General features: G+C 45.9%; 1 protein-coding gene across 2 annotated transcripts in view; it reads right to left on the minus strand.

The window, feature by feature from the left end:
* LOC114874868 (latrophilin Cirl-like) overlaps nt 1-23,658 on the minus strand; it is a 308,074-nt gene that overhangs the window by 179,082 nt on the left and 105,334 nt on the right. For both annotated transcript variants that reach the window (XM_029184560.2, XM_029184561.2), the window contains one exon: nt 14,878-15,000. In XM_029184560.2, the coding sequence (XP_029040393.1) occupies nt 14,878-14,974 (97 nt within the window). In that variant the 5' untranslated portion in view covers nt 14,975-15,000. The remainder of the gene's footprint in view (nt 1-14,877; nt 15,001-23,658) is intronic.

The raw sequence follows: 23,658 nt of genomic DNA on the forward strand, positions 1-23,658 counted from the left end.
ACTCGAGGGCCATGCCGAGGACCAAATGGCGTTCGTTAGTAAAACCTCGTTCCTGAACCTCCCTGAATCCTCGCCCTCTCACCTCCTGCTGCACCCTGCGTTCAATTATCCACCAGCGTTCGGCCCTCGATCGTTCGACCCACGTGTATTCTTTCCCTCCATCGTTTCAGAAATTCTCAGACAAGAAATTTGATTGCAACCATTCCGTCGGAAACTCGAAAATAATTTTCAACGCGCCATGGAACTATAAATCTTTGGAATAATATTTTCTACGCTTCTATTCTCCCCTCGGGTCTACGAATTTTCGCGCTAGCAAACGAATACTCGTCGCGTTTCCGTCGCACGACAAAGCGAACTGACGCGTCGAGCCGCGGAGTTTTAAACGAATTAGCCTCGCGCACGGAACTCGTAACAGGAAAGTACAATTAATATGTTGCGCGAGCCGGTGCACGCGGAAATTCACGAGTCAGTAGAACGCGACAAAGAGGAAAGAAACGCAGGACAAAAGGTCCTTTTGTCTGACGCCCGCGCTCGTCCTTTGACCAGTCTCTGCAATCTCGTTCCGTAAAACGGATTACGCGTTCGGCTTCGGCAAACAACTTTTCGCCGCGACACTTTCCGCCGTTGCGGATCATCCTTTTTTCTATTCGTTCGGTTTACAGATGAATACACATCGCTTCGTGTTGTATGCAAATACGTCCGCGCAATTAAGTGATGCTTTAAAATGATGAAAATGGTTTTTGAATTCTATCCGAGCTCATTTCTATGTTTTTGCCATATGATATTCGCGGGTAACAAAATAAAACAGATGAACGAAATACCAACCGTAATTAACTGCATTTGATCAGAGGTTTGGTGTTTCGTTACACTGGAGCACGGACGGTTTTAATTACACCAAGTTCTCCTCTATTTAATTGATAACAACAGAGCAGGTGTTGTTTAAACAAATGCAATTGTACGGTGAAAATAGAATACAATGGTAATTTAAAGACCACAATTTACAGCGATACATTATACAATCAATCAACAGTATGAATTGTATCGACGTGGTTAATTAAATTTCAAAGTAAATGTTATTCTCATCCGAACGACTCCCACCTCATTTTTTAACATAAACGTTCGGATAAGATCTTGCCAATGAGTTTCAATTACAACCGATTGTTGATAAACGCGTGTATATGCAACGTGTGCAATAAAACTATTGGGAATACCCTAATTGCAACAGTTTTATTTACAGCACGATACATCGCGTGAACATGAAACCAGGTTACCATTACTGACTGCAAATGGAGAAGCAAGAAAACCAATTACCACTTTCCTGGCTTACCCGCTAAAAGAAAAAATCCACGACTATTTCAAAGTCCAATTACGAATTCTCGAGTTGATGGCGGTAGAGCGTTAATTAAACACCCCCGAAGACTTTCAGAAATAAAATCACGGATCACCCGAAAGTATTGGAGCTGTTTAACTTAAAATTTACTTCGTCAGCGGGTGAATTATCGTCGCGGTTCCTCCCGGTCCATCAACGACCCTTGCATCCGGAGCAGCGCGTGCGCGTTTGGGACGAAAAATAAAAATAAAAAATACGCGACAAGAAATCACAGCTGAAGCGGAGAGAGGGTTGAAGCGTTGGCCGGCGCGCTTGTAATCGGAAAAGAGGGAAGCGGTCGCGACCGAAAACACGGAAGCAGGCTTCAAACGAGCGTCATTTAACAAGCGTCGCTCGGGCGCGTGCAAACCGAAGGCCTGATTTTTCCGGATCTCATTAGCCGCACGAGTGCACGCGCTGCCATTATAATCCCCCGTCGGCGCACAGCCAACGTTGACTGCGCTAATTGCGTTTGAAGTACAAAAAGAAGGAGGACAAATAAAAGGCCGGGAATAGGAGAGGAGAGGAGAGAGAGAGAGGAGAAAAAAAAACACGAAAAGGGGTACACAACGTGGGTTCCGTTCGCGCCTCGTTTGCAGCGCTCCGTTCGTCGAGCGCACAAAGCTGATTGGCGAGAACTCGCGGCGTATTATCGTGACCCGCTCGCCGATCCGTTGGTTCCGCGGATTTCCGGCTTCTACACGCCTCGACGCTATCTGAAAATATTGTACTTTGTGCTTTGGGACGATGCTGTTTTTCGTTTGCCACACTTTATGTGCCTCGCATTCCCTTTTGTGATCGTCTAGTGTACCGTGGGAGAAAATGATGAGGAGGTAAATTGAAAATGTGGGACCAATGCTTCTCTTTTTAAGACTTTCGCGATAGATAACATTGATTGATTAATTATTTTTGATCGTAATCTTCACGGTGACGACCAATTTTTCAACCTTCAGATGCTTTTCGATTCAACGATGAAACAGCGTTTCGCTGGGAAACGCATCATAGATCACGCGAATTTATTGGCTGGTGAATATTTAAGTTCCGGTTGAATTATAACGTGCCGTTGATAATATAAATCGTGCCCCATAATACCCTCCTCGTTCCTACTCGGTATCGACATAATAGGCGGGTTAATAATTTCGCGGGTCGAAGTTCGCGCAAACTGCGCTCGCTAATTAATTGTTCGTTTTACGTGCGAGTACGCGATACAGAAAGCTTCCACTTTTCAAGCAGAATTTTCCGCTGAAAATTCCACATCGTCGAATGTCCCTCGAACGACGTCAAGTTTTCACGAGTCGATCGACGATTTACCGTGGCAGCTTATTAGAAATTCTGTTGCCTCGACGAAGATCCTCGCCGCAGTTGGTGCCAGTTCGAGCTCGATTAAAACGAAATTTCGCGTGCTGCAGTCGAATGAATAATAAAAGAAAAACCGACAACTTTTAACCGCACGAAGAGCAAACACCCCTTTGACTCGTCAGGCGAAATTTCGACGGATTACCCTCGTTTATATAATCTTTAAACGAATGCGATAGTGTAAAAATGGAAAAAATGAAATTAATAAGGCGACTTAGTGTCAGGTGAAAACGTATCCTAAGCGTGGAAAGAAACGTGACGAGGCGAAGGAAAGAGGGCGGACGAGAAGTGGAGGAGAAACAGGTTGACGCGAGCGAGGCTGGCTTGAAAAGCGCAAAACACTAGGCGCGGAGGTGCCCGTTGCTTCTCCCGGCATTCCTCTTCCATCCTCTCCTTTGGTACTCGTTGCTGCCGTTCCTCTGTTCCCTCTTTTCACTGCGTCTTCCTGCGCCTCCTCTCTTGTCTTTGTGAAGCGGTAACGCCAGGTTGCCGACCTTCCCTCCAGCTTCTGTCCTCCGTCTTACGCTCTCGTCCTTTGCCTCCCCCTTTACCACCTGCTCGATGCTCGCGCCTCATTCTCGCGGGTCTCGGAATGCACTCGTCGTCGCTCGTCTTTTCTCTTCCCCTCGTTCCAACGATTGTCTCGGTTCCTTGCACACGCACACAGGCCCCCTGGCCGCGTGCACGTCACCGCCACCTCCGCTTGAAAGCCGACGATGGGAAGAAATATTTGCACGTCCAAACGGCCAGTCACTCGATGATGGTATTATTCGGCCCAAAAGAACAACAGCTGGACCGACGCGACGTTCTATCGCTTGTCAACTTCGTTCATTTTTCATAAATAAATAAAATTAATTTTTCATAAATCTGAAACGCAACAAGGTACGCGGATACTGTCAGCGATATCGTCGCGTTATAATTTCAGCAACTATATGAAAACACCTCGGATGTCGTTCCCTGCGGAACGCATACCCCTTTTCTTAGGTCGAGAACGCGCTTGTACATTAATTACACGAAATGAGCCAAGATTTTAGGGGCTTTTACGGCGAGAGCTTCTTGCGGGTCCGAGTCGTTAAGCGGCGCGCGATTTCGTTCCTTTTTATTATATCGGCCATGCTGGCGAACGGAGAGGAATCGTGCCTCTGGGAGGGCGAACGAACGAGGAGTAAGAGAAACAGAGATCGAGAGAGGGCATCCGTTCTGAAAAAGATCACAAATTCAAACGAAGCGACGCGATAACTTTTCCGCGGGACGTTTATTACGCGGTCGTAACATGCGCCGACTAACGGGCCTACCTGCCTGCGCGCCGACTTAATTGCATGGAAACATCGGGATCGCATAATGAAGAGGTCTCCCGAAAAGGTATCGAAGGTGCACCATGTTGTCCCGCGACCATGGGGCCCGATGCCGAAGCGTCGAAACTCGAAGCTTCGCGTGAAATATGCCCGCTCCAAGCTTGTTGCTCGACTTTCTTTCGCAGAGCGAACGCGTGACCGAGAGGAAACAGAGACATCTGTTCCCAGGAAATTGTCTCGAGCCCCCGGGGCTACCGGTGCTGATCGATGGACCGCACATAAATCTAAGCTACAACTTTTATGGTTCTTTAAGGACTGCTTCTCACATCCGCTCCTGGTATTCTGTACCCGCGGTGCTGCATCGTGCATTACCTTATCCGGTCGAGATGAAATGGATCTTGCACTTATCTCACACCCAGTTTATATCATTTATTTAATCCTGAATATGATCCTTAGATAAATATCAACAACGTTCTCATAAAAAGTAACAAATTATAATTTGCCGGCTGACATAAGGCGAGGGTGTACAGCATAAACGATACGCTAAATTTGTTCGCTTTAACTGAGCATTGTTGCGTGTCGTCCGGCTCAAAGACCTCGTAACCGGTTTTAATTAACATAACAGACATCGCGAGGATAAGGAGGATCGTCGAAGAAGAGAAGCGACCGCATCGAGCCTAAAAATCCCGACCAATTAAAATCGCGAACAGTCGCGCGCCGTTATTGCTCCACCATCCGATCCAGCTAATTTGAATCGTTCTAATGAAGAGGTCTCTCGCGAGCAGCTTGCAGTTTCATCGCGCGCAATGTGTGGTCCGATCGCCACGGGGGCGGTCGGGACGCGTGTCCGCGTAATCCTGCGAGAAAGTCGACCGAACCGCCCGACCGTTTGGTCAACGTTTAATTGCAATTTATTACGTGCCTGGGCCGGGAACGAGAACGAGAACGAGAACGAGAAGTATCAGCTTCTCGATTTCCAGTGGCGATCGAAGACGGGGCCAATTTGGCTGGTCCAGCTTGCATCCAGTCGTCGCGAGAAGAAACGCGAGGAACGCGTACGCTTCGTTCGCCACGCGGCCCTTATTCTTCTCGCCGAACAATGTAACCAGCTTTAATTGCGCCAGCATCGGCCGCCTTTAGCCAGCTCCGACTCCGAGGAATTCGCGCGATCCTCTTCCGTGAACCTGCACGATCGCGACCAACTCGCTCCCGTCCGCCTCTATCTCACGATGGAATTACCTCGGCAAACGATAACTGCCTAACTGTAATTCAATTACCGCGTTAATTGCGGCTAACTATCGATGGGATACTGCTTATTGCTTCTATCCGAGAGTGTGTTTTATCGTTGGTCACGTTTACGAGCGTTTGTAAACGTGATGATATTAGTCCAAGTTGATTCTCTGGTGTAATTTGCGGGGTTCGTTCATCTCGACAGAGTATCTGAGATCTTGATTCGTTCTGAATAGCGAATCATCTGTTCACTGCATTAATCATTTGAATTGTATCATAAAACATATTAACGAATCGAGATGAATGGAGAGAAATGTTATAGGAAAAGTTAGTCGAGAATTTCTGAACGTTTGTTAGAAGAATTTTCCAGCTTTTTCGTGCACCACTGATCAGATGAAATACATCTGTTACGGTACAACGTTACCGTTCCAATCGATATTTCGATCAACTTTAATTATTTTTCTTTGCGTTTGTTGAGCCACTCGTTATTTATCCCGGCTGTATTCTATACCATCCGGTTTCCGCTAGTGAACGAAAAAATACCGAAGGTAAAAGAGATGCTTTTGAAGAAAATACAGACAACGAAACTTGCAAAACGTTCCGCCAAAATCGATACAAACGAACCTATCGTTTCATTCCCCTCTCGTTTTTTTTTCATAAAAGAACCATTACAAAAGGTCTTCGAAAATATGGTCCTCTTTATCTTGAGAAAGTCTTCCAGGGAAGGTAACGATACGCGCTCGAGCGAGTAACGACACGATAAAATCGAAATCGTAAAACTACGAAACTTCTTTCCTCGAGATGAACGCAGGTAACCTGGATAGAGGGGTGAAATTATCTTTTAAATTGTCCTATTCGCGAAACTCCGCTTTGGCCGTGCGAATACGCTCGCAACATTCGTAACTCCTGATTAAATCGAGCTTTCGATTGCACTTTTCACCCGTCCCAACTTTCCTCGCGTTCGTGATCGCAATGCATCCGTCGTTAACGCGATAAGATGATTTTTCCTCGAACGACCCAGTTATCGAAACGCGTTAAGAACTTTGTTGCCTCGACCATCATCGCGTAACGTGGCACGCATTCCACGAGAAATTACTTAGCCGATAGCACAACTTTCATTAATTTCCTCGCGACTAGTGTCGAATGACGTTGCACTTCCGCGACTTCCGGTTCGACCGATTAAACGGGATTAAGGTTCCCGGGTATTTTGAAACTGATTCTGATCTCGAGATCGCCCAGTTTGATTTCCGAATACGATTCGAAACTTCGCCAGCTTTGAACTGTTAAAATCTTGAAGGGGGTGGTTTCATTCATAAATCTCTATGTAGGTTAATTTGGAGTCCTGTGATGGCGAAGTTGAGTAACGCGTCGAATGACGCAGTGAAAACGAACGTATGTGGCACAGGTAATTATGATTGCAATTATTCAGAATACTATTGTTCCCTTTTATAATTTAAACTTCGATACCTTGCGTAAGATAAGATCGCGTGAGATATTTCCTTGCAAAATCAAAAATAATTGCCCTTATTTTTCTACAATGATTTCCAAGAAAATCTACTTCTTCGGCGAAGGATTCTTCAAAGACGTCAATTGATGAAAATTCCAAAATTTCACTGATCTTCGACAGAAGACGCGAACATGCGTTACGCTCCTCGTCCTACATTCGCCCACTTTGAAACACTCGTACACTCACCGAAATAGTCCTGTACGCTTTATCGCGTGTCCTCGATATGAAACATTCGCTTTTTATTGCGGCGATATACCGAATTCGTTGACCGATTAGAATTATTTAAAGCCTACAAGGCAATTTAGAGCTTCCGCGTTTGAAACACAAACCCCTATATTTATTGCTAATTAGAATACCGATAAAATTCTCATAAAATCATAATAAATTCATTTGATAATTTACAGGGCTATATTTTATCAAAATAAAGAAGCGTATTTTTTAGTATACCGGATCTTAAAAGATCTATTAATATGTCCTGTTATACGCGGTTATTTTCACTGTGACAGTGTCATCGTGTTAACAAATACCCCATATTTTTGTTTTTTAATACAGATAATACCAGAGACGCGCACAGGAAGCGTGCACGGGCTGAAGGTAATCCAGGCAGAGCAACTAAATTAAAGTAACGCGCGACGGGCTTACAATCTGATGCTCGGTTGCATCGCGTACCTTTTTTACGTGTACCCTGAACGCGACCGATAAGGATTATTTGTTACATCGCGTTTTAAAGTTTAAAATCTCGTCGCACGTACGATCCTCGTATTTTGCATAATAAAACGTCGCTTTCTCGTTTAATTACCACCGTTGTTCTCAGAAAAACAATAATACTAGTCAAGTTTTAGATAAGTAAAAACGGAGTGCCTAACAACTGCCCAAATAATTTCATTTTTTAAAATGAATTTTTCAATAAAATTTCAAATGAAACCCCTATATAGGTATCTCTTTAATGTCGCTCTATTCGATAACAGCAGCAAAGATCTATTGTCCCTTTCATCAGGCAGATGCAACGACCTGTCGAAGTAGCAGGTAAGCAACAGTAAAGGAAGCTCCGGTAAAAAGAAGAAAAATAAAGACGACCAAAGCGGCTATTAAACTGAGCACACGGGCAAGATAATGAAACGAAATTCCGAGTAGGAAACGCGGCAATAATGTCGGCGTTTTTTTCTTTCCCCATGAAATTAAACAAAGCGCCACAGGGCTGACGTTAATTTCGCGCGAACAAAGAAGCCACGCTTAACCGGCCAGGGATAAGCAGTCTTTTTAAGCTACGTCGCTTTTCAAAGCGTCGGCCACGGTTTTCACGATCGAGCCGAAGCGGTGAACGGCGTCGCGATTCTCAGTACATATCGTGTTGTAGCCTCGATGTATCGATACCAAGCTGCAATATCTCGCTGGCTCGTTTTACACTTCCGCGAGGGCGAGCGATAACCGGCCAGACAGGAATTTACAAAGCGGTTTAACGAACTTTTTCGGTCGGGAAAGAAACTTCGGTTTAATTTGGCGCGCGTTAATGCGCCCCGAGGAACTTCGACAGGAAGTTCCTCGCAGCTACCCCTCTCGTCTCACTTCCGTTGCTCCCTTTTTTTTCTATCCCACCGGTGAAATGGGTCGCTTATTAAAAAATCAATAGACGCGAGGGAAAAACGGACTCGTCATGCTGGCAATCTTCCCCCAATACCGGCATCCTCTTTTGAAATCGCAGATGGTGCGCAAAGGTTTCGATCGTTTTTCATATTAAAATTCTGTAATAATCGTTGCTCGATAGCCGACTAAGAAACGTGGAAATCAGAGCAAATCGTCAATCGATACGCGTCTTTGGCATGCTTATTAGTAACCGCGTGTTCAAAAAGAATCCGAACCCTCGAACGGCTTTCACACGACTTTAACCCCCGAAAAAAAGCCTGCTACCGGTGTATAGGGCGCGATTGTGCGCGTACAGGTCTTTTCCCTTACCGAAGGAAGGAAAAAGAGCGGGAGGGGGTGGTGGTTACCCCAGAGACCGAAGAGCCTCTTTTCTCTCTTTGAGGGGCGAGTCGACTTAGCAAAAAGGTACCGGCCGGCTCGTATGAATGTTAACGAGAGCGTGATCGGAAAAAAGGAGCAAGAAGAAGGAAAAGAAGAAGTAGAAGTATCGGAAGAAGCCGAGGGAGAATGCGGAAGAGCGGTCGAGAAGGGAGTGAAACATGCGGGGGTTGCATCGCCTCTGGCTGCAGAATGAAATGGGAAACGATTTCGAGTGTACCAACTGTTTTCCATCGGCCACGAGCGCCAGGAAGGGGGTCAAGTGCGGGCGGAAGAGAGGCGAAGAGAAGAAGAGGGAGACGAACGTACGGGGGTGTGCATTAGCTAGGAACAATGGAGCGATCGCGCGAGTTCCACCAAAGAGATCGTTTTATTATCGTGAACAGCTCCACCCCCGCATTTCGTGCGTCTTAATAAAGCTCCGTTTCTTCCTCTCCTCCCTTCGTTCCTTCCTCCTTCTACTCATTAGCCGCGGCTTTTTGCTGAAAAGCAGCTTGCTTACCTCCCTCTCCTTTTGCCCTTTCTTCCGTCCTTCTAAGTCACCTATTATCTTCCTTTTATCCCAAACCCACTGATTCGCTGTCCGTAGCATTTTGCGCGATCTAAATTCGACGCTTCGATTTTGTATACTCAAATAAGAACAAAAGAATTTTCGAAATTTGAATAAATAAAAAAAGTAGAATGTATCTTTATGGCATGTAAGCTTCTTACAAGACAGCGACCAGGGGTGGCGGATGGCAGAGGGAGGTATCGTGGCGTTGGAAAGCATGGCTTATTCCTGAGTTATTTTTCACGGGGCGTTGAAAAATTGCCGCTACTAAGAAATCGGAAATCGATTACGTCGAGGAATCCGGGATGGGACGACGGCATCGTAAGAAGAGAAACTGATGGTTACTCCGTCCGAGAAACACTGGAAGTCTCGCTCTCGCAGAACGGAAGATCGATCTTCCTAGTCGTGTGTACGTCGAGCGAGGTCGACGACAGGCGTTGCGTAGATTTTATAAAATTAAAACACTTTCCACGAAGCGTTTCCTTGATAGAAAGTACGGAATAAAAGCAAGCCACACGGGGACGAAGAAGTTAAGGAAAAGTTACTTGAATAATTTACGCTCATTAACGATGCTACCTTAATACAGTCTACCAAATTGAAATTATTGAAAAGTTCTTAAACAAAAGCTAACTTGTAAAGTAAAGGTCTCTACAGATTAATCCTTTACTCGTCGTAGAAAGAAACGCGCCACTGCACCGCGTGGAAACACGCGTAGGAATTAAAAGAAGTAGCCAGTGCAAGAAAAAAAAGAATTCCGGTGGTGGTATGTTCATCGCGATATCGTTAATTGCCAAGTAACTTCCCGCAAGCGATGCAAGTAGCAAATGTTCGGTCTCGCATAACGGCCTCACGAGTCGGTGTTTCAGCGAGAGGAAACTATTTCTCTAACAGAGCGGGTCTAACGCGGCGCGAACTATGCCACGACCCCGATAAAAAGGAAACGATAATCCAGCGTCGAGCGCTCCGCTCAACGACCGGTCTATGGAAATGCCAGCACCGGACGGCCCTTACACGCGCAACAAGGATCCCGTCGAAGAAAGAAGGAACGAACGAAGCAGAAGACCGGAGGATTTTCAATTACGCTCAAAAAACCGGCGAGAAGATCCTGCGCGAATAGAAAACAGGTTGAAAGAGTGTTGGAAGCAATTTTTGAGAAGCTACCGAACGAAGTGGGTCACGTACGCCGGAAGTAAACGTCGCTAGAATTAAAAGCCTCTCATTCTGCTCGGCGTCGAACAGCCCCGCACCGCGGAATTCCGGTTCAAACGCTCGCTTTTTCTTCTTCAACCCTCTCGTTCTTTCTTCCCGTCGGTAGCTCCCTCTTGCTTGTTTTCTCTCCACCCGCAACAGAGGGAGAGGTGGTGGTGCAACCACGAGACGCGGAGAAGATCGCGGCAATCTCTTATTTTCCGCGCGACCGATCCATTCGCCGCGAATTGGAAAACGCGAGCGGCAAGAAAACGAAGTTCCACGCGAACCGGAGCGAAAAGAAACTGTGGTAGGGGGTTGATCTCGGAAATTGGAGAGGGTAGTTCGCCACGGGATTTCGTTCGATCGTTTTCCATCGGGAAAACAGATTTCTCGGTAAATACTTGCTGAATTACTATTGCTATTTTAAATGGCAATTATTCTTCAGAACGTTTTGAACTATATTTTGATTCTCGAATAAATTAAATGAAATTATTTTAACCAGAAATAGCGGCATTTAATAAAAGCAGACTACAATTTGTAAATATGCCTGCAGCGGTAAAAACAAGAGTGTTTCAATAAAAAAAATAAAACGATTGGGGCAGATAACTGATCCTCCAATTACTTCGAGCAGCATAGTTTAGCGTAATCGAATAGCTGTACGCAATTAAAAAACAGATATCAATTCGACTCCCTATCAGTTTCGATTTAATCGGCTAGACGTTGGCAGGGAATCACGGGTTCAACCTTTCTAATTACGATTCTGAACGCTAATTCGTCTCGATCGTGTCGCTGACCAGTTGAACTCGAACTGTTCGGACAGCTCGAACCATGTGAATGACTGATTACACCGAGCCCATTGAACTCGGCGAAAGCAAGCCGACAAAAAGAGGAAGAAGAGACGTCTAGCGACTCGCGTTCGCGGTAATCACTGGTGCGTGATTAGAAATTAGATTAGTCACGTTGCGACAAGCAGCCTGGTCGTCCACCTTATTGTTACCAGTCATTCTATTTAAATACGAACCATTATACACGGTGAATCTAAAATTGTGTATCATTAAACTCTGAAAATTTATAAAAATATCACTGTTGTTGATTATTTTGCAAACACACCCCCGTTTCATAAAGCCTTGCAGTCGATACCGAATGAAAAATACGCGAGACGAGGTAGATAAGTCGCGTTTAAATTCGTGCCAAATGCCACGGCACGGAATTCTTTTCAACTTCGAGCGTCGCGACGATAAGGAATATAATTCCAGCGTTCGTCCTTGCTGAGAAACAACTTCTCTTTTTCTCTCGACGGCTTTTCCAGCTAACCCAGAGAAACCGTAACTCGCCACGAAATCTTAGTGTCTAAGATTTGTGGTACATCGACAACACACGGTGGCCCCAATTTACCGCGCATTACGCCGCATTTCCCAGTTGTTTCTCTTTCATAGAAATTTCCTTTCTCCGGGCTTTTCCTACCACCTTTTTCTACTCGCCTGATCCGCTTCCACGCGTTGCTGTTCGATCGTTTCGCGGAGTTTCCGCGGCGAAACGAGTTCCTTGTTAAACCCCTTCTACCCTACCCTCTTCTACGGAGAAATCTCTCTCGTATCAGGAAGTTGTATGAAAAAGATTGAATTACCATTCTGCTTACTTCGAGTTCTTGTAACTGGCTCTTCTTTCGAGAAAGTTTGTCAGTAATTTAATATCTACCCAAGGAACACTCTATTTATATCGTTGAATGTAAAATAATTAAACCTCGCTCGATACCATAGGATTTTTCGATAAACGAGGAAATTCTTCGATCCTGAAGAAGCGTGAGAAATTTTTAACCGACCATCTTTGAAGGACACCGCCTGAAATGCGATTCCTTCACTCGCCTCGGGCACCCCGCGCACCCTATAATTACGCACTGTCCACGATGCTTATTATCCCGATATTGTGTCGAGTGTATAATAGGATTACCGATCTATCCTGCATAAATATTAATTGCGCAGAATGCGCCGCGGCGTCGTAAGTGGCGGCTGTAAATTGCTGACCGCCGCCTCCCCTTTCTCGTGCTTATAAATCTTCGTCGATGGAACAACGGCGAAAAAAGGAAGGAACGGAAAAAAGAGAGGGTTGGTACTTGAAGAGGCTCCCCGGCGGTGTCCCAGGTGGTCCACAGGGTTGCAGTGTTCCGGTCGAGCGAGGCGTACTACCAGACCTGTCGAGAATAAACGTCTTCCTCGACGCGGGGTAAAATATATACGAAGCTCACGCGAAAGATATTCCGGGCGATAGAGATGAATTGCAACCCCGTTGAAAATACAAAAGGGTAAACGGTGTAACGGGGTCAGGGAGTTGTTATGAAATTGCAAATATTTCCATTCTTATGAATTTTTTGTTCATTTTTAACCCTCAAGTGGCAGGATGGAATATCAACCCCTGAATTATAATCTTTATACTATGAAATATGGTAATTATTTTGGGAAGGGTTAATACACGTCTATATCATAATAAGAAGAGTACTCTTCAGCTTCTAAGAAATATCGAGCGTGTAGTTATGGCAACAGCTTTTCTCCTAGCAATAGGGGTAGGTTCTCCAGAATCACGGCCAATCGCGGCGAATAAATAAAAGATAAAGCTGCCTTCTGCTAGAAAACTCTCGCGTCACGATCATTCCCCGGCTCTTTATCTACCTGCTACCATTTTTCTCCAGCCGTTTCCGTTCCCGCGGCGGAATCAAAGACACGGCCAAAGCCGTCTGATCCGTCGATCGGAGACCACACAATGCCGAGAGATTTTCATTTATCTATCGCTCAAGTAGCCGCGGTTTTTGCACGGCAAACCAGTCGCACAAACACGAGTTTCATCCAAGTGCTTTGAGGGTAGCTGCGCGATTTGAACTCGAAACGAAGGAAACAGGGGCGTCAAGGGGTGGAAAGGCGGGTGAACGGGGATGGGTTGCGTGGATTAGGCGCACCCAAGTGTGTGATAATCGCGAAGGAATAGAGAGAAACTCTTCTCTCCCCTTTGGTGTTCTTCCACGACCCTTCAGAACTGGAAATCGCTCTCGAGACTGGCGCTCGTTAATGCTCGGTTCCGCTTCGACGTGTGTGCAACACGCGGTTCCGAAACTTCGGCTTGGCTGGTTGACGCAACCAACCGGATCTACGCCCTTTTGCGGCACCGTTTCACGTGCTTCTACCTCCCATACAACCCCTTGGTTTTGTTTAAAAACTTCGAACTCACCGGGCAACTACGGTTTCATGATACATGTATCGTATTTTTCGGAACGTGAGAACATTATTTGGTATCCTTTTGGAAACACTTCGGATTCGTACTAATGGAGTACTTGGAAGAATTTATAATGAAGCACTGAGCCTCGAATGGACGAAATTTAACAAGTAGGATTTATTATTGACTCGAATCCCTTGCTTCCATTTTCCTCGTCAACATTGTCGAGCAAATGTTATTTTATATAAAAAACAAATAAATTTCCTTTCCAGGTATAAATTTTCAGTCAGCCCACATCTGTCGCAATATATTTTCCAAATATTTAACCGCACCGCGACCCCTGCTAATGGCTGTTTGGCCTCTAATTACATCGTAACCCCGACAAACGCATCGTCGATTCTTCCCGCAACAATATCACTTCACGCGTGGCTTCTCCTAAATCGATTAACACAGAGAACGAGTTAATTCTCGGTCCTGCGTTGCGTACACAGCCGTCCTCCTAAACTGTCGACCCTGTCGACGCTCTTCGTTCCTTTCGTGAGGGTCTTTCGAAGGGTCGAAGGGACAATCTTCCACGATAGTACGATCTACCAGGCCATGCCAGTGTACACAAGACTCTGGCTACTTTCATCCTCGTTATTAAACATAGTGTGTTTGCTTTTCGATGAATATGTATTTCAATGGTCAATGCATAAAGGACGTCGAACCGCGGTTTCCCTCAACCGGATATGCAGCGCATTATCCATCACCGTTTTAAAACCCACCCCTAGTTGCTGTTACATGACTCTACGTGTCGCCTTCCGCTGTTTAAAGCGTGAAAATTAATTCTTGCCGTACCTGTTGATTTTTCAAAGGAGCCAGGCCTTGTCAAACATATCCGTCCCGCTAATTATCCTCCTGCGAAGCAAACGCGCCGCGTACTCCTGCCATTCCGTCCGAATACCTTCTGGCTGCAAAACGTTTCGCGTTCGATTCGAAAGGGAAATTTTTCAGCAGCCTCGAAAACACAAGCAGGATCGTGCAGCGCGTAAATATTCGCGCTCGCTACTCGCACGGAGAGGCTTAATTGGCACAAGGACAGAACGGAGGCCGGAGGACAGGTCTTTCGCCAGGAATCGACGCACGCTGAAATCGTAAATACTTTCTCACTCACCTATATTTCGCGCTGCGACGGTGCAACCGCTGGTTAGGAGCCACGCAAACACCAGGCCACTGAGTAGACCTTTCCGTCGACCCTTGCGGCACTCCATCGTGAAGTTCCGAGCTCCGACTACGCCTGCAAACAAACCAACGGACATCGTTAGAGGTGAGAGTAATTGCTACCGCGACTACGTACATCGGCGTCTTTTTTTTTTTTTTTTTTAATCGAGTCCAGGTACTTTCTTTGACTCGTTAGAATAACGACTCGATCCGAGATGAAAGTTATTGCAAATCGTGTACGGTTGAACCAAGTTAAAGGAACTAAATTACTGACTGAGAGACAAGTTGGATTATTATGAGATTTGATTTGTCTTCGTCAAGCTGATCGTACGTGGCTTTCGATCATTGACTGTTACCTTCTAAGGTATCTTGTTTGGTTGGTTACTTCGTTATTGTAGATTGCTATTAATAGACTGACGCTTAATTTTTTACGCCATTTATTATTTATCTCATTTTTATCAACTTCATTAGACGCGAATGATAATTTAACTCCAGTGGGTGCTCGATGAATTCGCTTTAACTCACAGATGGCAAGACATTAATACCAAAAAAAAAAAAGGGAATAAGTGTACAAGATCCTTTCTAAAATCCCTGGATCCATGGGATCATCTCGCACCCCTTGATCCTCATACGTAGCGTGTTTACGCGTGTCCGACATCGCGTATCACTTTTTTCCCTAAAATTTAAACTCCATGTCAGCCACCCTCGTGAAATCCCTTTGTCGCGTGGCATTACCGAAGGAAAACATGTTATCCGTACGATTTCGCGCCTAATCCAACTGGCACACCTGGTCTCGCCTATCGCTGTTGAAATTCGCAACGATAACGACTCGTCGTCGTGGATTTTTCCCGATGTACTATTCAAACATGGTTTAGAAACCATCCGGCAGCTACATAGCGTTGCATGTTCATCCCTCGAACAGTAAAATTTCAAATTCCTACCAGCTGTTGTCGAGTTTTGTTAAAAAATCCTCAACTTCTGTCAGAAGCTAGAGACAGATGTACTCGAACGCTATAAATCAGTTTAATTTACTTGGAGAGGGCGTAGACGTGTTGTTGGCGAAGCATCAAGGGTTAGACGAGCCAACGAACGAAGCGCACGCGAGTCGAACGTTCGCACGGTGAATGTGGGTTAACGAAGGCAAAAAGGAAAACAGTTTTCGCATCAGCGTTTCGGTATTTAGCGGGCGCCACACAATGGTACCCCGTCGAATGAAAACATTCGAGCCGACGCCGGCAGAGGGACGGAGAAAGAATACAGAAAGCGAAACGAAGCGCCAGCAAAGAGAAAAAGGGTTTCGAAAAACAGAGGGACGGAAATAGAGCGAGGCAACGCCAATACCGTGTTTCCCTTACCGCGCGTGTTCGCCAACCGTGCAACCGGAATTCTAGCAGAAACTCGCAAACTATTTATTTCCATTCGACGGCGCGCCGTTTATGTTTTAATTTCTTTTTTTTCCCCACCCTTCCCGACGAAATCTGAAGCGGTGGTTACGCAAAACACCCCCGGGGAACGTTCCAAAAACGAACTCGTGCTGCCATGGTACACGCGATCATCTTTGTTACACACCGATGCTTTTCAATTGGACGTTTCGATTAAACGTATTGATTCTGCGTTTTGAAAATGTTCCCACGGGGGATTTCAAAAATGTAACACGAAAGATATTAAATAAAGTTACTTGTGTTTCAATTTTTCTTTGCAAATTATCTTCTTAATAACCTTCACTATTCATTAACTAGTCCCCAATCCTGTGTAAACGCCAGTTTCTTTCAGTCAGGGCCGCCGAGTGACCGCCAAGACCGCGTGAATTTTTCCAACGAGCCTAATTAAGTCGCGTGGACGCCACGCAGTGCTACTATTCTCCGCTTTATTCCTCTTCGAGGATATCCAAAGGGGAGTACGCCGATGAGCTTCCTCTCTCTGTCTGGTCAGCGTCGCCATTCAATGGCGGGTTAATACGAGCCGGCAGGATAAACGTGCAATCGCGTAGCAGCGTGATTATCACGGAAACATCTGTAAACTCCCGGAGTAACAATGATAATTGAATGCGTTAGGTCCGGCGAACAGCGGAGACAGAGAACGAACGGGTCTTGGTTGCCCCGGCCTGAACAGAGAATCGCACGCACGCGGTGCACACGTCCCGACGCATTACGCATAATTAATCCGGCGATGCTTATCTCTTCTAACCTTGTATCAGAGCGCGCGCGTGAATAGAATCGGATCCTCCTTTCATCGACGCTGCGGTTCTGCTTGCTCGTTTTCATTCTACTTGCTTCTCTCGTTCTCATCGCTGTTATACTCCGCCGGGGGTTCCTCGATTTCTTGTTGGAAATTCTTCGTAAAAATCAAAGAAACCGTGCCGTTGTTCGATCATCGTTAAACTTGCTCGTTGATCGTTCAATCGCGTCATTCTTCTCTGAGGTTTGATTTACGAGACTCCAGTTCGAACCGATGAAGTCCAATTTGACTGTTTTGATTTATGAAGCGATGCATAATTCTTCTAGTCGAGATTTCATTCCTCACGTATCGCCGAGATGAATCGGGACTTGACTTGCTACTCGCATTATACTTTTCTATAGACTCTCAACACTTATTTCGCTAAATTGGCAATTTTTGAAATGGCTCCTGAGATGTTTAAATGGGCAAATTTTAAATAGACGACACAGAACGCGTGGATCCATATTCAATGAAGGCAGAAACACGGGAATAGAAGCGAGTAAACGACGTGGTATCAATGAAATCTTAAAAAACCCTGAATTCGCGTGCACTCGCGCTTTCGTTCGGTAAACGTTATTGTTTGCCACGGCCGTTCGAGCTAATTACATTCCCACGAAACGCGTACGCGGCCAGGATAATTGCGATAAACCCGGTGACAATGCGATTCCAATCTCGGAAGTTCACCGAGCTGAGAGAAACCCTCGGCGCAGGATAGAAGCTAAGCTCGCGCGTATTCCATACAATTGGATGGCTACCGGAGCCAGCGTAATCTTAACCGGCCGATTTTTCCCGCCGTTGAATACGATTCCTTGAAAACGAAGCCGGCGAACCGACTGGCTTTCGGATTTTTTGAAGATCGGTAATCGAGCTTGGCCGACCACTCGCAGAACGCATTCCCGGCAATGCGGTTTCCTCCGCGGAGAATTCTGAGAATCCACCACCGCTTATCGACTCGTCGCATCGTTTTGCCCCCTTTCGATTTGCGAACTGATCACCATCCGTATATTTTTCATTTTGAGTCAGCCTTTTTTACGGATCTTTTTGTTTCAAGCAGAAGTATTATAGTGGGAAAGAAAAATGAAATACAAATATTTGTATCGAGATAACGTGAAGAATGAAAGAGAACTTGAGCAGGTGGGCCAAGTTACACTCGAGTTGATGATTAAACAAAAATTCAGCACCTGCTAGAGTCCAGCTGTTAGACAAATACTCTGCTTATCATTCTTTCATCCTAAATCATTCTGACGATTGCATGTTTTGAAATAAGTGCGCAGTCACTGAGATATTTATTTTGTTAATACTAGGAACAATCTCTTGAAAGCAATTTTTTGTCAAATACTTTTGGCATCCGCTGTGCTTATATCTCGAATGAAATAAAACCTTTGCTGGCCAGGGGACTACAATAGAAATCGTAATTGGTCATCGAGATCCTCGCAAAACGGTGGAGGAAGAAAGCCAGCCAGCAAACCGGAACATCGAAATCCATACACACGCAGTTAAAACGCGGTAGAACGAAGCAATCGCGATAACACGGCCGATCGAACGCGATTCGGTATAATTCGCGAAGCCACTTAAAATCCTTTCGACGCCTGTTCTCCCGCTGAATGCCGAACGAGCCGCGGCAAATAGCCCGCTTTTGTTCGGCCTGTCGCGATTTCGCGACGTTTTCAAGCACGAAACGCGCTAATCTCCTGGCGGACCCTCGCGAGTCATCCGCGCCGTGTCTGTTCCAGACGCGAAACCGCAACGCGAAATTATTTGTTGAAAATCACATTATCGCATCGACGGGAACCCGGTCCGATCGTCGGATTTGCAGCTTTCAATTTTACACCCAGACGCATTTTAACGCGGCCGCGGAAACCCCGAACGCGATCGCCGATCCCCCGTGCAATTAAAAATAATTGCGTATTCGCGTGCTACGGGAACCGTTCGTCGTTTTGCCAGCCTGTCCCGCCAGCTGCTCGATGATGAGTCCTGTTTCGTCGATGGATGCGGCACCACGCGACTCGATTACCTAGCTATTTAATTCCCTCTGTTATTCCACCGTCGCTTCGGATTGAAATAATCGATGGATGCAATCCTTTTTTTTTTGGCGCATGTAAAATATTTTTCGAGGTTCCTATGGAAATAGTATTAAGTAATTATAGTCTAAATATTTCTATATAAACTGCAAGCCATTCTGTAACCACAACTGCTCGTTTCTCTGGCACAGAAAGCTAATTTTATAAATTTTGATTCGGCGAAGTAATTAGATTTACGGCCAGTTCCTCGTTTAACGACTCGGTTTTCGTCTATTTGTTCGCCGAGAAAACGGTCACGCGTTTATGGAAGCCATAATGGCCCGACAAACGTAAGAATTACCGGACGTGGCATGCACCGACATAAAATAGCACGCGTCCCGTTGCTTTTCATGTTCTTTTCACTCTGGTTGCAAATGAACCGTTGTACCCGACTCTCTCGATGACCGTAAAGAACGCATTGCAATATGCACGTGGATGCGGTGCGTGCGCCGACACAAAAACGCTGCAAGCTTTGTCCGTGGGAGGCGAAACCAGGAATTACAATTACAATTTCCAACTTGAAGCTTTCCCAAAATTCTATGTACGTAAGTACCTTATAATACCAGTTTTACTCTTTGGAAATCTCTACATTTTATTTTTAACCCGTTCGCTGTGGTCACCACGAATTCACGACTACTTTAATAAAATTAAGTTGGAAATAGGGTAAAAGTTTGATGAACCTCTGCTCAGTTTCGACAGCACTGAACTATTAACGTTTCAACCTTTGCATCGAAAAAGTCATAAAATATCGAAATAATAGAAAAGGTCAGGAATAACGTCACCGGTAGTTAAAAAGATTGTCTTGGATGATTGATTTTAGCTTTCATTCAGAAAGCAGTAGGTCGAAGGTGTTCCTATTTTCGAGGATAAACTGTCCCTAAAATCGTCGTCGTCGACGAGGTCGACGCTGCAGCGTCGCGAATCACGGTGCAATCCAGAGGGAGGTTTTTCGTTGGCGTAAATGTAACGCGTGCCACCCCGTCGACGATGTTTTCTTCTCCCTTTTTCATCGTCATAACGTCTTCCTTCTGCTGCATCGCGACATGTATGCACGTCACGAAGTGCAAGCTGCCAGGCAGGCAGCCGCGCGCACGTGCGCCGCGGCAGAAAGCCGCGTGAGGACAATTGGGAACGGGGTCACGTCAGGGGAACAAGATGCAGCGGAATAAAAAGAAGCCTCCTCCGCGGCGAGATGTATTGCGACTAAATTTTATTTTCGCATGGAAACCCGCCATGCCACCGAGATCACAGCGTCAGCGGCGAACCATTCAAACGTTCCTTTGCTCTCTGGCAACGTGAAAATCGCGGAAAGAGCGGGTTACGTAAAATCGTGATAACCACCCCTAGGAAAATCTGGCACACGTCAGCTTAGAAGTCGCTCGATGTTGCCAATTTCAAATATCCGGCTGGAAAATTAGGCGCCTTACGATATGTATTCGAGGAATTTTAATGATTTCATTGGATATCGCGATGAAAGGAACAGCGACGAGACGAAGAAGGATGGAACGAATCGGGGAGAATGCGAGAAGGTTTGAATGAAGCAGCGAGTGGAGAAGGGACGGGGAGAATTCTCTTACAGATTGGCGGACAAGGGGCGCAAGAGGTGGAGAACGGAGGGTGTAGCACGGCATTTGAGTGGCACGAGGAAGCGACACGATGGAATTTCAGAAATTGCGCTTGACATTTTCGCGTGCATCGGTATATACACCTGCACCCGGCTACGTCTCACCCTCGTCACTACCCTCACCTACCCTTGCACACTTTCGTTGCAGCCGTCTATTTCCACTCGCCGAGGCGTCTGCGATCGAAACACGCTGAAATATATCGATATCGAAACGAACCGTTGACGATCGCTTTTCCTCGAAACCCTTCAGCAAAGTGTGAAATTTTGGATCACGTACTTTCCTAGTTTGCGCGCGAAACACTTGTTTCGAGTATTTCTCTGATAAAATCTCTTTGAAACTTGGTGCTATGATGGGATGGGGAGAAAAGCTGGCGCATTCAGTATACAAGTAGTATTTTCGAAAAAGTTACTTGTCCCAGTCGCGTGAAATATCTCGTGCTCAAGGATTTTCGAATTTTACTGAATTACTTTAGAGAATAACTTTCCAATTTAATAACTTCTTCAAATATTGCTTACTCCTGCCTTTCAACATTGTTCACTTTAGCCAGATTGCTTGGCCCGAGTGCAGCTACGTTTGCCTTTTCGTCGAGAAACCGGAGCGGAAATCGACAGTTCGAAAATACGATTGCCGGAATCGGAGAGAAAGGAAAGAATTTAGTGGACGACACGGCCACGAACGGTTCCTGGCTCGTACGTATCAGAAATCGGATGTTATTGCAGGTTGCACGGATGAAAACTGCAAAGTGCTGCTCTCGATTATCGAAACGGTTCGAGCGTTTTCTGGCCGGGACAGGACCCGTTCCGGGGAGTTTTTTTATCGTCCTCTTTTACCGCGCTAGACGTCGTACGATTCCGAAATGTATTATATTATATCGGATCGCGCGATTCCGTGAATAGAAGCGGGGCTGTTCATCGAAGCGGATGCTTTCCCCGTTGGATGAGTCGGGATAATCTTTGGAAAAGCTGGCAGATTACTTCTATTCTGAAGCAGAAGAATGACACCGGTCGTAGATATCCGAGAAAGCCAGCGAGCAAACGGTGCACGCGTTTCGACGATAATACACCGATAAAACCGTCGAAAAATACGAAAAACATCGTTGTTCGCCGAGGTACAAACAAACGAGTGGAGAAGACAGAACGAGAGGACATAAAGTGCTCGCGAGCAAACGCCGTGAAATGCTGATAATTTCAAAGAGAGCCAAGCAACGCGCACGGATGCGAGGGTAAAAAGAAGGAAAGGCGAAAAAGGGGTGAGAAGAAGAGAAGAGCGAAAAGATCGTTCTCCTCGTCAATGGCGAATACTTGAAGTTCCGGAGTGGTCGAGCGTGGCTCGACGTCGAGGAAAATAAATAGAATCGAGCAGTCCGCTTGGAAAAGAGAACGAACCAGGGACAAAGAAACAATTAAAAGAACACACGATGCTTCCGACTGGCGAGATAAAATAATTAAAACCGCTGCTGGTAACGGGTCTACGTCGTTCGTTGGAGCTTTTATTCGGCCCCGTTTTCACGTAGATACCCGATTCGACGACGGAGAAAATACTGCGAGGGAAATTATTAAAAAGCGCGAACAGAGAGTCGAGAGAAACATAGGAGAAAGAAGAAGAAGAGCCGAGGCATCGAGGCAAACGCGTCTGAATTGATACAAACGGCTAGGGTGAATCGTGGCGTCGTACCGCGTTAGTGGAAATATTGCCGGAAAGGCAAAGAAATGGGAGGAAAAAAGCACGAGGTAACGATTGTATTATTCCGGCCCCTTTTAGAAAATTCTCCCCCGATCTTCGTGTTCGGCGTACGCGATCCTGGCTTAGGGCTCCTCCATGAAACGAGGGCTCACTTTTCACTTAAGAACGGCAACGCTGGGGTCTCTCTAACTGCTCGGCATTATTCGCTATTACCGTGTGCGTGATACGAGCAGGGCAAAACGGTATCACCGATAAATCTCGCCGTCCCGAGAAGACCGACCAGATAAAGCCTCGGCTGGATATATACGAGCGCGAGAACGGCTATCTCTTCTCTCTTTTTCTCGAGGATTTCTCATCTTTTTCAGTTCCTACGTTTGCTTCGTCTCGTGACCACCCTCCGTCTATGAGATTTCCGTCGGGATACTGGCGGTCATTGGAGGAACACGAAGGCCTAAAGAGCTGCCACTTGGAGATGGCTAAAAGAAACTCTGCAGAGGAAAAGAAGCTACGTCGATGACGCGTTTGATCTGAGCAACGACTAGAATAACTCGAGTTAAGCCACCACCTTCGACCTTCTATTTCTCGCCTTCTACGTCTAGCTTCCTCTCGCCAAATCCACCGCTTCTCAGGCTCTTTGAAAAATGTCGCTTGTTTCACCCTTCTATGCCCGACTTTGCGCTTCATTCCTCCGCTCGTTTATCAGAATGGATACCGTTTGGAGAACGACGTCTAACTCGGAATATGTATTTTATAAGTCAACAGCGAGGTTAACGATCATCCCTAATGCAACTCGATCATTTTCTTACAAAGTTATTCTTGGTATTGATGTTAGAGTTCTAAGAGCTTTCAGAATCAACGATCGCCGTAAATTGGCTTCAGATAAAGGCAGGGGTGATGTCGTTGCAGCATGTTCCCTATCGGCGTCACTCTTGCCTCGAGATACGAGGTTGGTCCAGGTTCGATCAGGTGGCGGCATAAAGTCGATACTAGTCGGCGCGGGTCCGCGTGAATAGGGGCAGGGAAAGGGAGCACCGAATTCCCAGTTTCCGCGCGATAAATCCACGGGAACAACGTCTATTCCGTGTTACCGTCTAATGATTCCGGCCTCTCGGCTCCCTCTTGTGTTCCACGCGCGACATTAACCCTGCC

Source organism: Osmia bicornis, chromosome 13 (assembly GCF_907164935.1).
Source record: "Osmia bicornis bicornis chromosome 13, iOsmBic2.1, whole genome shotgun sequence".
NCBI classification, from domain to species: domain Eukaryota; kingdom Metazoa; phylum Arthropoda; class Insecta; order Hymenoptera; family Megachilidae; genus Osmia; species Osmia bicornis.